This window comes from Ornithodoros turicata, unplaced genomic scaffold (assembly GCF_037126465.1).
Source record: "Ornithodoros turicata isolate Travis unplaced genomic scaffold, ASM3712646v1 ctg00001047.1, whole genome shotgun sequence".
Classification (NCBI taxonomy): Eukaryota; Metazoa; Arthropoda; class Arachnida; order Ixodida; family Argasidae; genus Ornithodoros; species Ornithodoros turicata.
The window spans coordinates 252948-267302 of record NW_026999446.1 but is presented as its reverse complement, the minus strand read 5'-3'; the positions used below and the strand labels follow the sequence as shown (position 1 = coordinate 267302).

General features: G+C 50.9%; 1 protein-coding gene across 1 annotated transcript; it reads left to right on the top strand.

Annotated features, from left to right (window-relative positions):
- The first annotated feature begins 705 nt into the window (after positions 1-705).
- Positions 706-6018, top strand: LOC135376150 (uncharacterized). Its single transcript, XM_064608750.1, has one exon. The coding sequence runs from the start codon at positions 706-708 to the stop codon at positions 6016-6018; it is 5313 nt and encodes a 1770-aa protein (XP_064464820.1).
- The last annotated feature ends 8337 nt before the right edge of the window (positions 6019-14355 follow it).

The window sequence follows — 14355 nt, the reverse complement described above, 5'->3', positions numbered from 1 at the left end:
CCCGGCGTAGTTCGCGAGGTGGATTTGTTTTATACCATAAAACTATAGTGGTTGCTTCATTCCCGCATTTATTTCGTGCGAACTTTATGTCACAAACAATAGAGATTATGAAAAAATTGTTTGTGGTAAACACTGTATTCACAACACTTTAGCGAGGACGTCTTCTAACGTGGAGACAACACGTTCATTTCCCTCGACGACGGTAATGTCCAAGCTCGTGTGGTTCTTTTTCCAGTAGTCGCGCACCACGGGGATGGAAAACCCGGCATTTATGATTGTCTCGTCGATGGGTTCTCCGTTTCTATATCGCTCCAACAGTTCCAACTTGTATCTCACAAACTGTCTTATTTTATGGGTACTCCGCACGGGAATAGCTTTTTGCAGATTTGAGTTAAGTAACTTCGTTGTCGTTGCCGTTCGTAAGTAGAGGAGGACGATGTGGGCTCTCGGGGACCTTAAATAGCGTGTGAGCCAATGATTGGGTGATATTTTCTTGTTTGTTATGTTGCTGTTGTTGGATGGAGCGAAGCGCTCCGACCAGTTCCATAAAGAAGTTTGAAGTTTTCTCGAAGTCGTGGGTCCATTCTTGAATATTATTGGTGCCGAAACCCGGGACGTCGACTCGGTGACATACCGGAACGATCGATTCGAGGACCTGCTGACTTGGGAAATCTACTATCGAAGGTTCATCAACGGCCAGCACTGATGGAACGTCTGAAGGTCAAGCGAGGAGCGCGACGTGGACAGTCAACGAGGATTATCAATGAGGCGACGGCTGCCCTCGCAGACACGGGAACTACGGCACATACGTACAAGTCACTGTTGGAGAGACTTCTTACGACCAGCAGAGAAATCGGTCAACTCGACTCGGAGCTGGAAGCGTTGGTGGCAACGGAGAGCCTCGCTGAAGAGTACGCTATGGTCCTGGAATACGAGGATCGCATCGCTCACACGACAGCGCTGTTGAAGGCGAAGATTGCGGAGTTAACGGAAGGTGACCGCAGACCTCCTGCGGCCTCTGCAGTAACCGAAGAGGGAACGAGAGGTAGGTCAAAGAGGATAAAGCTACCCAAGCTACAGCTACAGACCTTCCGTGGAGATTTGGATCGATGGCTCCCTTTCTGGGAACAATTCTGCGAAGCGGTGCACGAAAATGACGATCTCACAAAAAGTGAGAAATTTCAATACCTGCGGACGCTCTTGTCTGGACCACCCGCTGCCGCTATAGCTGGTCTGCAAGCTTCGGAGGCGTGCTACGAGGACGCTGTCAAGATACTAACCCATCGATTTGGGGACCGGAAAAGGATCACCCAGGACCACCTTGCGAAGCTCCGGACTCTCCCAGCGGTGACGTCACCAAGTGATGTCAGAGGACTTCGACGGCTGTACGATCACACGCAGGCTCATATCCGTGGTCTGCGAGCTCTGGGAGTTGCCAACTCAGCGTACGCTGCTTTGCTGGTGGACATCCTTCTCAAGGCGCTACCCAGCGACATCACACTGGAGTACTATCGCCGATCAGCACGTGCAACCACAGCAGTCGCTGTTCAACAGGACAGTGCATCGGGAGACGGTCAACGAGAAGTACAGCACGAGACCTCGTACACCGAAAAAGAGTTAGAGAGAGTGCTGGACTTCCTGCGTATCGAAGTGGAAAGCCGTGAGAAGTCCGGTATGGTCAGCACGAACAGAGACGGGCCACCCAGAGGTGGAACCCTGGGAAAGAGTCTGCGGAAAGAGAAGAACGTCCCAGCCGCGGCCGTACTGCAGTCATTAGCGAAAGCCACGTCAAAGTGCATCTTCTGCGACTCGGAAGACCACAGCAGTGGAGATTGCAACACACCCATTGAACTGGAACGAAAGAAGAAGGTACTCGCGACGGACGGCCGCTGCTTCAGGTGTACCGTCAAGGGGCACCGAGCTAAGGACTGTAGGCGAAAAGTCACATGCTTAACATGCAAGGGGAAACACGTGACCTCCATGTGCGACCCTAAATGGTCGGGAAGCTCGTCAACGAAAGCGAAAGAAGTTGACACAGTTGCCATGCACGCAGCAAGCTCCGATCGAGACAGGGTCAGTGCCACTGTACTTTTGCAGACGTTCCGCTCATGGGTCATCGCTGGCAATCAGTCCGCATATATCCGAGGTATTTTCGACGGCGGCAGTCAGAAAACGTTCGTTCGAGAAGATGTGTCACGGCAGCTGGGGCTACCGGTACTGGATGAAGTAACCGTGCGACTGAACACATTTGGGGACCCAGAAACGTCAGTAAGTTCACACACAAGACTGGTCCAGGTGCGTTTGCGGAGCCAGTACGATCAGAAAGAGCATCTGATTGAAGCCGTAGAAATTCCTTTCATCTGTAAGGACCTGGCAGAAGCCACGGCAAATGACAGCTTCGTGGACGCCATCAGAAGGGAGGGCGGTTCCATTGCCGACGAAATGTTCTTCCCAGGAGCGAAAGCCGAAGCAGGAATCTGTCTTCTGATTGGAGCGGATCAGATGTGGAGGTTCCTAAAGTCCGATGTGCGACGGTCAGGGACGGACGACCGTACAGTTGCGGTGAACACGCAGTTAGGCTGGACGTTCCAAGGTCCCACCGCTGTCCTGTCGTCAGTCACCGGAGACGTCACGCTAACCTGCGCGTTACACGTGGAGGCAAGCAACGAGGAAAGGCCGTTTGATCTCCGAATGTTCTGGGAGCTGGAAGGTCTTGGGATAACAGACGGCGCAAATGACCAGCGCTCCGAGGACGACGCAGTGTGGCTACATTTCCAGGACACCATACAAAAGGAGGACGGCCGATATAAGGTGAGTTTGCCGTGGAAGACTGGCAGTGCCACGCTGAGGGACAACCGGGAAGTGGCTGAGCGTAGGCTGAGAAGCCTGATGAAGAGACTTCGTTCGAACAAAACTCTTCTGCTGGAGTACGATTGTGCGATGAGGAAGTACCTCAACGACGGACATGCAGAGGTAGTTACCGAAGCGGAGCAAGTACCAACAGAGCATATTTACTATATGCCACACCAGGCGGTTGTCCGGGAGAATTCAACGACAACGAAGCTCAGAGTTGTCTTTGATGCTTCTTCGCATGCCCCGGGGACCGCATCTCTGAACGCGCATCTCGAAAAGGGACCGAAGCTAAACACGGAACTACTGCCGCTGCTGTTGCGCTTTCGGACGGTCAAGGTCGCTCTGGTGGCGGACATTGCCAAAGCGTTTCTCCAGATTGTAGTCAGGGAAGAGGATCGTGACGCACTTCGTTTCCTGTGGTGTAACGAAACGCCGAAGGAAGATGGTCAGCTGCCCAACGTGGAAGTCTGGAGAATGACCAGAGTACCGTTCGGTACAACCTCCAGTCCTTTCCTTTTGTCGGCGACAATACGGTACCATCTAGAGAATGTGGAAGAGCACCTACAGGAAACGGCAGCGCATCTTGCAAATTCCTTTTATGTGGACGATCTATTGACTGGCGCTTCAAGCGAGGATGAAGCTGAACAACTGTACAAGGACGCGAATACCGTCATGAGGGCGGCTGGGATGGAGTTAAGAAAGTGGGCATCGAATTCCCCTGTTCTCAATCGCCTCTTCGCAGATCACGAGCCACGCTTAGAAGAGCACTACGCTGCGACCATAGAAACAGGACTTTTGGGATTACGGTGGAATCGACACACTGACAGCATCAAGCTCGCGGAATGCAGCCCACCCAACACCACGTCGGCGGGCAACACGAAACGGTCGGTGCTGCAGCTCTCAGCCTCGATTTTCGACCCACTTGGTGTTGCCAGTCCATTCACGATACGGGCTCGCATGCTCTTCCAGCGCATCTGGCAGCATGGTCTTAATTGGGACGACGAACTACCTGAAGAAATAGCTTTGGAGTGGAAGCGCTGGTGCGAGGAACTGCCGGACATGGCAAGAATCGAAATATCTCGGTATGTGAGCCAAGGGGTTGAAGACATTGCGAACGCAATCCAGGTGCACGTCTTCACGGACGCCAGTCAGTCGGCTTACGGAGCCACCGTATACCTGCGCACAGAGGACGTCAATGGAAAGGTCGTGGTCACGCTGATGGTTGCTAAAGCACGAGTTGCGCCGCTAAAAACACTGACCCTACCCCGCCTAGAACTCATGGGAGCTCTAATAGGATGTAGGCTGGCCAAAAGCCTTTTGGGTTCGCTCTCTCACCTTCCCCTCCAGCTAATCTTCTGGACAGACTCGAACATCGTACTCTGTTGGATTAAAGGATCGGCACTGCGGTGGAAGCAGTTTGTACGCAACAGGGTGACAGAAATTCAAACTGCAACCGATCCAGCTGCTTGGAGGCACTGTCCAGGGGAGCAAAATCCAGCGGACCTGCTCACAAGAGGTGAAAGCATGGAGAAACTGCTACACAGCAAGATATGGTTTAGAGGCCCTGCATGGTTGTCGGAGTCGGCGGAGTTATGGCCCAGCGGCACGCACGAACCACAGGTGAACGAAGAGACTGTAGAAGCAGAACGGGTAAAGATACAAGTGCTCTTCGTGGACACAGACACTACTACTTCCAGCCTACTGAGGCTAGAGAACTACAGTAGTTGGTATTTCGTGTTGAGGCTCACAGCATGGATTCGCCGCTTTGCAGACCGTTGCTGGCGAAAGAAGAGGCGGCAAGGGCCCCTAACTGCTAATGAGATTCATGAGGCGGAGGTCCATTGGGTTAAAGAGGCACAAAGGTCCGAGTACTACAAGGAGCTGCAGGAGCTCGCAGGTGGGGGCATGGTGAGCCAGAAGTCTCCGATCGCCCTCTTGCAGCCAGTTCTGGACCAGGATGATATTTTAAGGATCTCGGGACGGTTGCAGCACTCGACATTGCCAACGGACGTAAGACATCCGGTACTCCTCCCGCACGGACACAGAGTCACCGAACTGATCGTTGAGGCGGCTCATCGACGGCTTCTCCACGGGGGTGTGCAAGACACCATAACCGAAGTGCGAGAGCGATATTGGGTACAGCGATGCCGGCAACTAGTCAAAAAAGTTCTCTTTCGATGCAACGCATGCAAACGACACCGGGTAAAGCCAGCGTCGGCACCTGTTGCACCACTGCCCAGCGAGCGGGTGACTGAGAACCGGCCATTTCAAGTGGTTGGGATAGATTTCGCGGGACCGTTGATCATCACACCAGCAGGTGGAGGCAACAAGAAGTCTTACATAGCGCTATTTACATGCGCAGTCACCCGTGCAGTGCACTTGGAACTAGTATCGGATATGACGACTCAAAGTTTTCTCCTGGCGTTCAAACGGTTCACTTCCCGGCGAGGGCTTCCATCGGTTATCTACAGCGACAACGCCGCAACCTTCAAGAAGGCCGAGAAGCAAGTGTGGAAAGCACTGAAAGACCCAGCCTTCCAGGACCACCTCACCACCGTAGGAATTAATTGGAAATATATCGTCGAACGCGCGCCCTGGTGGGGCGGTTTCTGGGAGCGACTGGTGAGAAGTGTCAAGACTGCGCTAAGACGGACGCTCGGGAAGAACTGCTTCAGCTTCGAGGAGCTCACCACTGTTTTACATGGCGTAGAGGCAGTCATCAACTCTCGCCCTCTGACGGCTGTGAACGATACACCAGAAGACAGAGAGCCACTGACACCGGCCCACTTCCTGGTAGGGAAGCGGGTGACTTCTTTGCCACCTTTCGACATCAACCTTCAGGGGCCGACCACCGACACGCGGGCGTACTGGAAGCTTCATCAACAACTACTAGATTGTTTTTGGAAACGTTGGAGAACTGAATATCTTCTGCAGCTGCGGTCCGCCCATAGTGTCAAATCCACCGGTGGAACGACACCGCTTCGCGTCGGGGACCTGGTCATAGTGCACAATGAAAAGTTGCCCCGGCACATGTGGAAGACAGGACTGGTTGTGGAGCTGTTTCCCGGAAGAGATCGTAACGTCCGTGCGTGCGCTGTAAGATTGACTGATGGGACAGTGCTACGGAGACCAATTCAGTTGCTGTATCCATTAGAGGTTTATTGACTTAGTTATCGTGTGTTAGAAAAATGAGACTTCTCATTTTGCCGGGGAGGATTTTGCAGATTTGAGTTAAGTAACTTCGTTGTCGTTGCCGTTCGTAAGTAGAGGAGGACGATGTGGGCTCTCGGGGACCTTAAATAGCGTGTGAGCCAATGATTGGGTGATATTTTCTTGTTTGTTATGTTGCTGTTGTTGGATGGAGCGAAGCGCTCCGACCAGTTCCATAAAGAAGTTTGAAGTTTTCTCGAAGTCGTGGGTCCATTCTTGAATATAGCTCTCAAAATGTCACTAAAATCACTCTCTTCTCCGTGTCCATTTAAAAAGTTGTGTAGGCATTGTAAACCTGCCAGCATGCGTTTGCATACGAACTGATCCATCTCACACGACACACTGAGGCTTCGCAGTTTCGCGGTTGTCAAGTCGCTGCTCATCACTTTTCTCATGTCGGAGGATCATCCTTGAATCTCTTCAGTGTTTCTTACACATCTGTACCATCATACGAGTCTCACCACAAAAGCCAGAACTTGTTTGAGCACGCTGAAACAAGTTATGATATGGTACGCGCGTGGGAGCGGGACTTGTTTGATCGCGCAGAACAGTTTACGTTGTTGTAGAACATCGCCTGATGCGCTGGAAACACCATGCAGAACCCGCCTGGGAACCCAAAACTACTTCTCTTAATAATAGCCAGAACTTGTTTGAGCACGCTGAAACGCGCACGCACCGTGATGCGTGAAACGGTTTTCTTCTTCCGTTTGATCGCGCAGAACGTTTGGGATATGATATAAAATGGCTTTAAAATAGCGTGGCGCTCTCCACAAACTATACTCGTTTAGTCGATGAGTACGTGCTATATAATCCTTCTCCTTATCACCTATCTATATAGCTTCTCCATCACACAACACAGAATTTTCCCCTCTAAAAACAGGAAATAGTGCCGAATGAACTGAAAATGAGAAATTTCCTCATCTTCCTCGTTGTGCGCTTAACCCAGAGTCGACCGATGGACGGAACTCAAATGCGCCCTTGGAGGCTGGTGCGATTTTGTTTACACAATCACGCAGGAACGGCCCGTGATGCGCGCCCGTTAGCTGCGAAGGACATTTGGAACTTCTTGGAAACTGCATAAGCGAACCCTTTGTTCTTGGTTAGAGAAAGCTTGTTTCGGCAATGAGCAGGTGGGCTCATAGGGATATTTTTTTTCCCTTCGCATAGCATGGTGTGATCACTGGTTTTAATACGTGCGGCCTCGGAAAACATGATTTACGAGGTGACCCAGTTTCTCGGAGAAGGCCTATTTACATCACCTTGACGCAACATTTTTTTCCGCTAGGGTCCGCCGCAGAGTTTGGCCATGAAGTGCGTTTTTGATATAAAACAGATGGCTCCAACACATCTTCAAGGTGACCCAATTTCTCGGGCTTGCAACCTTGCGGAAACGAGCGAGCACTGATATAAAAGAGATGGTCCCAACCGGAGGGGTGTGTTACGCGCCTGTGTTTCGGCTATCAAGTTTTCCGTGCGGCTGGCACGGTAAGTGGTCGACATGTTGGGTGTGTCGGCGCATGTTGTGAGGTGTGCGCGGGCAGGCTGAAATCGTGTGAACTGTCCACGCGGCCGTGTTTCCCTACCCTGCTGTACCGCGCCATGCGACAAGAGTCTACGTGCGTAATACCGGTGTGATGAGGTAAGCCCTTTCTTTTTTTATGAGATGAACTTGTTCATAGTGCGACGATCTTAATATTGCTGCTTCCAGTATAGAGAAGAAACGCGGAGGTGCACGGGATGTTCTGCGGGAGAGAGCAATCTGAAATTGTGTTTCTTCATACTCAGTTTTGGGTTGAGTGTCCGTTTTTAACATTGAGTACGTGCGAAGCTTCACTGCATAGCATTGTTTAATAAGCGTTGGGGCGTCAGTCACGACATAGCATCACTGTGCTTTGTGCTTGATTTAGTTAATTTCTTATGTTGAAGTCTAAAACTTGCGAAAACATGGGCTGGCTAAAGTCGCGTGAGCTGTCCACGCGCCGCATGTTTCAGATATTGCGGCATGGTGCTCGTGAATCTATGTGCCCGTCTGCGAAGGTGAGCGCGCATTTTTTCCGAGGTGAACTCGTTCATAGTGCGGCGTTGTGCCTTGGACTTATATTTCTAAGAGTGCTTCCAGGACTGCGAGCTGTGTCGTGTACACTGGCTATGTTTGAACAGAGTATTCTCAGGGGAGCAGTGTGAAATTGTGTTTCTTCATACTCAGCTTGGGTTGAGTCAGCCTTTTTCTTTTTTAGCTTCAGTACGTGCGTGCATAGCATTGTTTAATAAGCGTTGGAGTGTCAGTGCGTCTTGAGCTTCACCACATAGCGCCACTATGCTATTGTCATTCTGCTCGATTTATTTAATTTCGCGTGTTGAATGCGCGCTGTCTAAAATAAAAACAGGCCCAAGCTCTATGGGGTTTATTGATCATACAAGCTGTTTTCCCTCAAACCAGCTTCTCTGCACAACATCAACTATCGTTGTTTTCTTGATCATGTGCTTCTTCTTGCTTATTTCGAACGCGTGCTGGCTTCCCTGATTAGCATCACGATGAGTTTTTTTCACATTGAAATGTTTTGTTTTGTTTATGTTCTGTCACAAAATTCGTTCTCAAGAATGAACGCGCTCCATTGCATCATTTGCCATTCTGCTTGATTGAAACAGTTTTTAGGTTGAACTGCAAAGCACACACATCCTAAACGATCCTAAGCTTGTTCTCATGGGGTGGGCTTGACCTAACGCCCGCGTGCAACCGGGGAAAGCCAACTTTACTCGTGTAGAGTGTGTTTTGAGATGTGTACCCTGAAAAAAAATTTTTTTCCCCATTTCCAACTGTGGCTATGTGAATAGCGGGAGGCGGCGGCATGTAAGCTGTTCAGAACGCTGGCTCTCTAGAAGTATGAACCAGTTGGATAGAAATGAGTCACCAATGCAATGGCAGCTGTCCATCTTTGCAAAGACAAGCGGCGCCATCTCTTGTCTGTGTAGGGCAGAGCATGTGAAAAAGTTCCATTGTGAACCAGTGAGCAGCCGCGGATGGAGGCATGGGCCGATAGCAGTTGGAGCCTGTTAGGGAGCCCTAGACATAAGTGACCAATGAGAGGCTTGTAGTCAGATGGGCCAATGAGCACTTGCAGTTAGATGAGCCATATGGTGTCTATCGAGGGAGCTGAGTGACCAATGAGCGCAAGAGATGACCGGGATCTCTCTGATGCAGCAGAACCTACCCACAGGCTGTTGTACCAAATAAAGGTTGAAATCAACAATTGTCGTGTGTCTTGTCTGAAGCTGGTGCATTGTGGTTTAGGAGCGACAGGCTAGCCAATCACTGTTCAGTAGGCTTAACGTGGACCAATCAGGGCCAGACACCGGTAGGCTTTGGTGTGAAGGGACAATCAGTAGGCTTAGCGTGGTTCGGCTTAGAAGTCAGTAGGCTTAGGCTTAGGCAGAGCTGGTGAAGAGTTGTGCCATCTGGTGTCAGTGGACTTAGAACAAGGGCCAATTGGTAGCGGCCAATCAGAAGCGGCCAATGCGAAGTGGGTGGAGCCATTAAAGAGTTGCGCCACGAAGTAAGTAGCATCAGGGCCAGCCACAGCAGAACCAAGCCGTGCCCTATGACGCAGCTGGACCAATAGCATAATTTCTATTAAATGTGTAGGGAACCTTCTTCGGCGCCGTCAGAGCATGCGCATTGTGAACCAATGGGTGGAGGCATGCGGTTAGCGCGGGCCAATAGCCGTTGGAGCCTACCAGCCCCCGCTAAAGTTATCTTATGGTAAAAGTTCCACAGTTAAATTTATCTCTTCTAGAGATGAGTGTGAGTGACCAATGAGTGGCTTGCGGTTCAATGATTCAATAGCAGTGATCACTTGCTGTTAGATGGACCAATCGGAGTTGGAGCCTATGAGGGAGCAGTGACCGACTAGAACCAATAAGGAGCTGGGTGAGCGGCCACGTGCAGTCAGATGAACCAATAACAGTTGGAATCTACCGAGGGAGCCGAGAGAGCGTGAGAGATGTCCACATGGAATTATGGACCAATGATCTCTCTGATGCAGCTGAACCTACCCACAGCTGGACCAGGAGGCTGTTGTACCAAATAAAGGTTGAAATCAACAATTGTCGTGTGTCTTGTCTGAAGCTGCTTAGGAGCGACAGGTAAGCCAATCACCGTTCAGTAGGCTTAGCGTGGACCAATCAGGGCCAGCCATCGGTAGGCTTAGAATGGGCCAATCAGCGTGAAGTGGGCGGAGCCAGTAAAAGGTTGCACCATCCGGTGTCAGTGGGCTTAGAACGGGCCAATCGGCAGGCTTACATTGGAAGGGTGATCAGTAGGCTTAGACGTCTGGATCAGACCAATCAGCATGAAGTGGGCGGAAAGTTGCACACCACAAGGTAAGTTTGAACATCTGAGATAAAGCCGCAGTGGAGTCGCTGCCACCTGGCGGGCGCCGGTGAAGGCTAGGCCACCCGCTAGCCCGGGGCATGGGTAAGTTTCAACATCTGAGATAAAGCCGCAGCGGGGCCGCTGCCGTCTGGAAGGCGCTACTGAAGGCTATGTTCAGCGGGCCAATCGGTGGGCTTAGAATCGGCCAATCGGTGGGGACGGCCAATCAGAGGGCTTAGAAAGCGTGGGAGAGTGATCAGTAGGCCTACAATGGACCAATCAGCGGAGCCGGTTAATAAGCATAACGGGGCGTGCTCAGCGATACGCATGCACCAATCAGCGTGAAGAGCCGAGTAATTAGCATAAAGGGGCGGAGCTACAGTCAACCAATCAATGATCAGTAGGCTTAGCACGGGCCATTCAGCACGAACTGGGTGGAGCCAAGCCAATTAATTAGCATAAAGGAGCGGAGCTACGGTCAGCCAATCAAAGATCAGTAGGCTTAGCAGGGGCCAATCAACGTGAAGTGGGCGGAGCTAATGGCGGCCAATCAGATGGCTTTGGATTTGGCTTGTGTTGGCTTAGAACTGGATTGTGTTGGATTATAACTGGATTATGGCTTAGAATTGGATTGGAATTGGATTAGAATTGGATTAGAGAAAACTCTTGGCTATAGGACTCCTTTCTATACTACTACTACGTTACTTCCCACAACAACAACAGCAACATAGATGAATGGATGATGATGATGTGGGATGTTTCCCTGCGTTGAGTGCAGGACCCTACCCCATTCCAAAAAGGTTCACATGAAACGATGACGAGGGAAGGAAATTCCTACAGTTCGTGAAGGAGGCCGGTGGCAGTCAGAAAGAAAAGAAAAGCGCCAAGTGCACGACCACTGATGTCCAGGGTTACTCCATGGGCTGAGAACTTTGCGGATGTCGAATGGCCTCTGATCCAGCATTTCAAGTTGACATTTAAAGGCCCGTCGCTCGCGTACGTACTGGCTGCAGTCTTCCAGAATGTGTCGGATTGTTGCCGGGAAACCACAAGTTGTACACAGCGCCGTGTTGCTGTGGCCCAGGCTATACCGGGGTGCAGGGGTGAATGCGACGCTAAGTCGTAAACGACGCACGAGAGACGTAAAGAGGCGAGGGAAACCGCCTTGCATTTCAAATAAAAGCGTTGGGTCAACAGCATACAGAAGCGACCACCGGGTGATGTCATGGCACCATTCCTGATGGGCCCAAGGCGACGTCAACGCGACCAAGAGGGAGCGCCTATCCCCATTCGAAAGTATGATGGAGACTGCTGACCGGCGGTGGTGAGCCGCAGCAGCTGCCCGATCCGCTGCCTCATTGCCTCTTATTCCAATGTGGCTAGGGACCCATTGGAGGGTGAACCGGTGGCCCCTGTCTTCTAAAACCTTGAGCGTCGTCAGGATGTTCACTACCACCGGAGCCAAGGAGCCACGGATGCCCATGTTGTCTATGCACTGCAGCGCTGCCCGCGAATCTGTGTAAACCACCCAGAGGCGGGGGTGGTGATCCAAAATAGACTTTAGGAATAGCAGGATGGCAAACAACTCCGCAGAGGTGGCCGAGGTGCGGTGCGATAGGCGGAACCCCCGTGAAATTGACTCCTCTGGAATTACAAATGCCGCAGATGAGCCGCCAGTAGTGGAGGAAGCGTCCGTATATACGGCGGTTTGGTTTCCGTATGCAGCGTCAATCCACTCCAGAGTATCCGGCTTGAGGACTGGAGCAGGGGTTTGGCTCTTCGACCCCTTGATCCCCGGGATGTAAGACGAGATGGATGGTTTCGGCAGTGTCCATGGTGCTACTGAAGTAGTGGTTGTGGCAACAGTGAAGGCAGGTATATGGTCCGTTAGTTCTTGCGCACACTGCGCGATTTTGCTGCGGTTCCGCTTACGAAGCTTATGAACCAGTGGGTGACGGCGATGATGAGCGCGCAATCGCAAATTGTGGCGGAAAGTTCCTCTCTTGCGGAGGACGCTAATTGGGAGTTCCCTGGCTTCGGCTACCACCATCCTCGTCTCAGCGCAACGCGGAACGCCAAGACATTTCCGCAAGCTTCGCGCCAAGACGCAGCGGAGCTTGTGGTCGGACGTCCGTGATAGTCTGTGCAACACAGGAAGGCTGTAGACTACTGAGCCACGAACAAGCGCTTTGTGGAGTGCAAGAAGGTCCCGCTCAGTACACTCTTAAAACAACCGTGTACTTTAACTCCTTTCCTTGCCACATATATAACACCCTTTTGGAGAGTACAATTACGCTCAAAAGGGTGTCTCCTCACTCCCTCAAAGGAGTAACACCTTCTCACTGCAGGGGAGTAATATTACTCTCCCAAGAGCAGCATTCCGCGACACCCCCCTCCGAAACCCGGCTTGACATGATAGCAGAGGACTACACAAGGAAGGTAAGTTTAGAAGGTGGTGCGTGAGTACGTGAGGAGGAACAGATTTGGGCAGGGAGAGGAGGACATATCTGAGCCGAACAATTCCCTTTTCGCGCCCTGACCTGATAATAACACCGATAACACGCCCGGGAGCTTTGGCGTAAGATAAAGAATAAGACGTGATGTACAACTGTGGGAACGAGTATGAGACTTTCCAGATATCGGGAGATTGCCGGATGAAATTGGCAGGCTGGGGCCTGTGGTAGCCTTCTGGACGACAAATTGACTAAATGCGAGTTCTAAGGGTGCAGCAAGGACAACAGCTACGGTCCGCAGACGATACACATACTACGTAATTTTATGATGATACCGTCAGTATCAAGTTGGTATCAAGAGTTATTACGAGCTAAAATAGAGGAAACTGACAATTTGGCGCCAGTGAGTTCCACTTGGGCGACGATTTCGCGAAATGTCTGAAGTATATAGATTGGGCTTGTTGGTGCAAATCCACAAGCGACCAAAAACAAACACGAAACAGCGACTTGTGTGTGATCTTGTCTCCTGTTTGTTCTTTGGTCGCTTGAAAATTAACGATTTGACCAAACGCTACTTCGCAGGCTGTATAGCAAAAGAAACAGGTATGTGCCGCGGACTCATAGCTATACGCTCTGCAAGTAACCGAGCGTTCTGCGCATATCTCCTCTCCCGGTTACTCCACTCGGGAAGCCCCATTGGCTACGGCGGCACCCTCCCCCTTCCCTCTCACTGCCTCCTCTCATGCGCAGAGACGCACTTGCACACCGTATTAAGTATGGATATACAGACTAAGCAATTGAATGATGACATCGAAGATGTCACGTTGATATCCAGAGTTATTATTAAATGAAATGGAAGATATGGACAATTTGGCGTCTGCGAGTGCTGTGGCGATGCGAGTGGTGGCGTCTGCGAGTGGCGATGATTTGATCAAACGCCACTTCGTTGGACCAGAGATTTTGGTGCAGAACTAAATACATTCAGAATCGAAGGCGTGTATATTCCCAAATCCCAGCAGTGGGTAGGAATACAGAAGGTCACCGACACACGAGGTGGTGAAGAAGTAGAGAACACTGAGTGAATTTTATTTTAGTGTATTTACAATACTGTTTACCCATACTTATAGGTATAGTCGCAGGTGGATAGGTCTCACGGCAAATTACAACAACACAAGAACCCCTGTCAGATTTTGCCTTCCGCAGGTAGGAAAATTTGATTGGCTGAAGTTTGGGAAAGGAAAATGAGTGACTAAACCAAAATATCATGAAAATGAGCATTTTTCTGGGGGTTCATTTTGAAACGTGTTCGGTGGTGTGTTATCGCATCTCTGAATGACAATACACGTCTGCCCCCCCCCCCCCCCCCCCCGCCTGGAAAGGAAACATTTCCGTGACGTGATCTAGCGGGTGAAAGTATTTCTACCGAGGTGACATTCGTCCCTTACAACTACAAATGTAGGATGCATC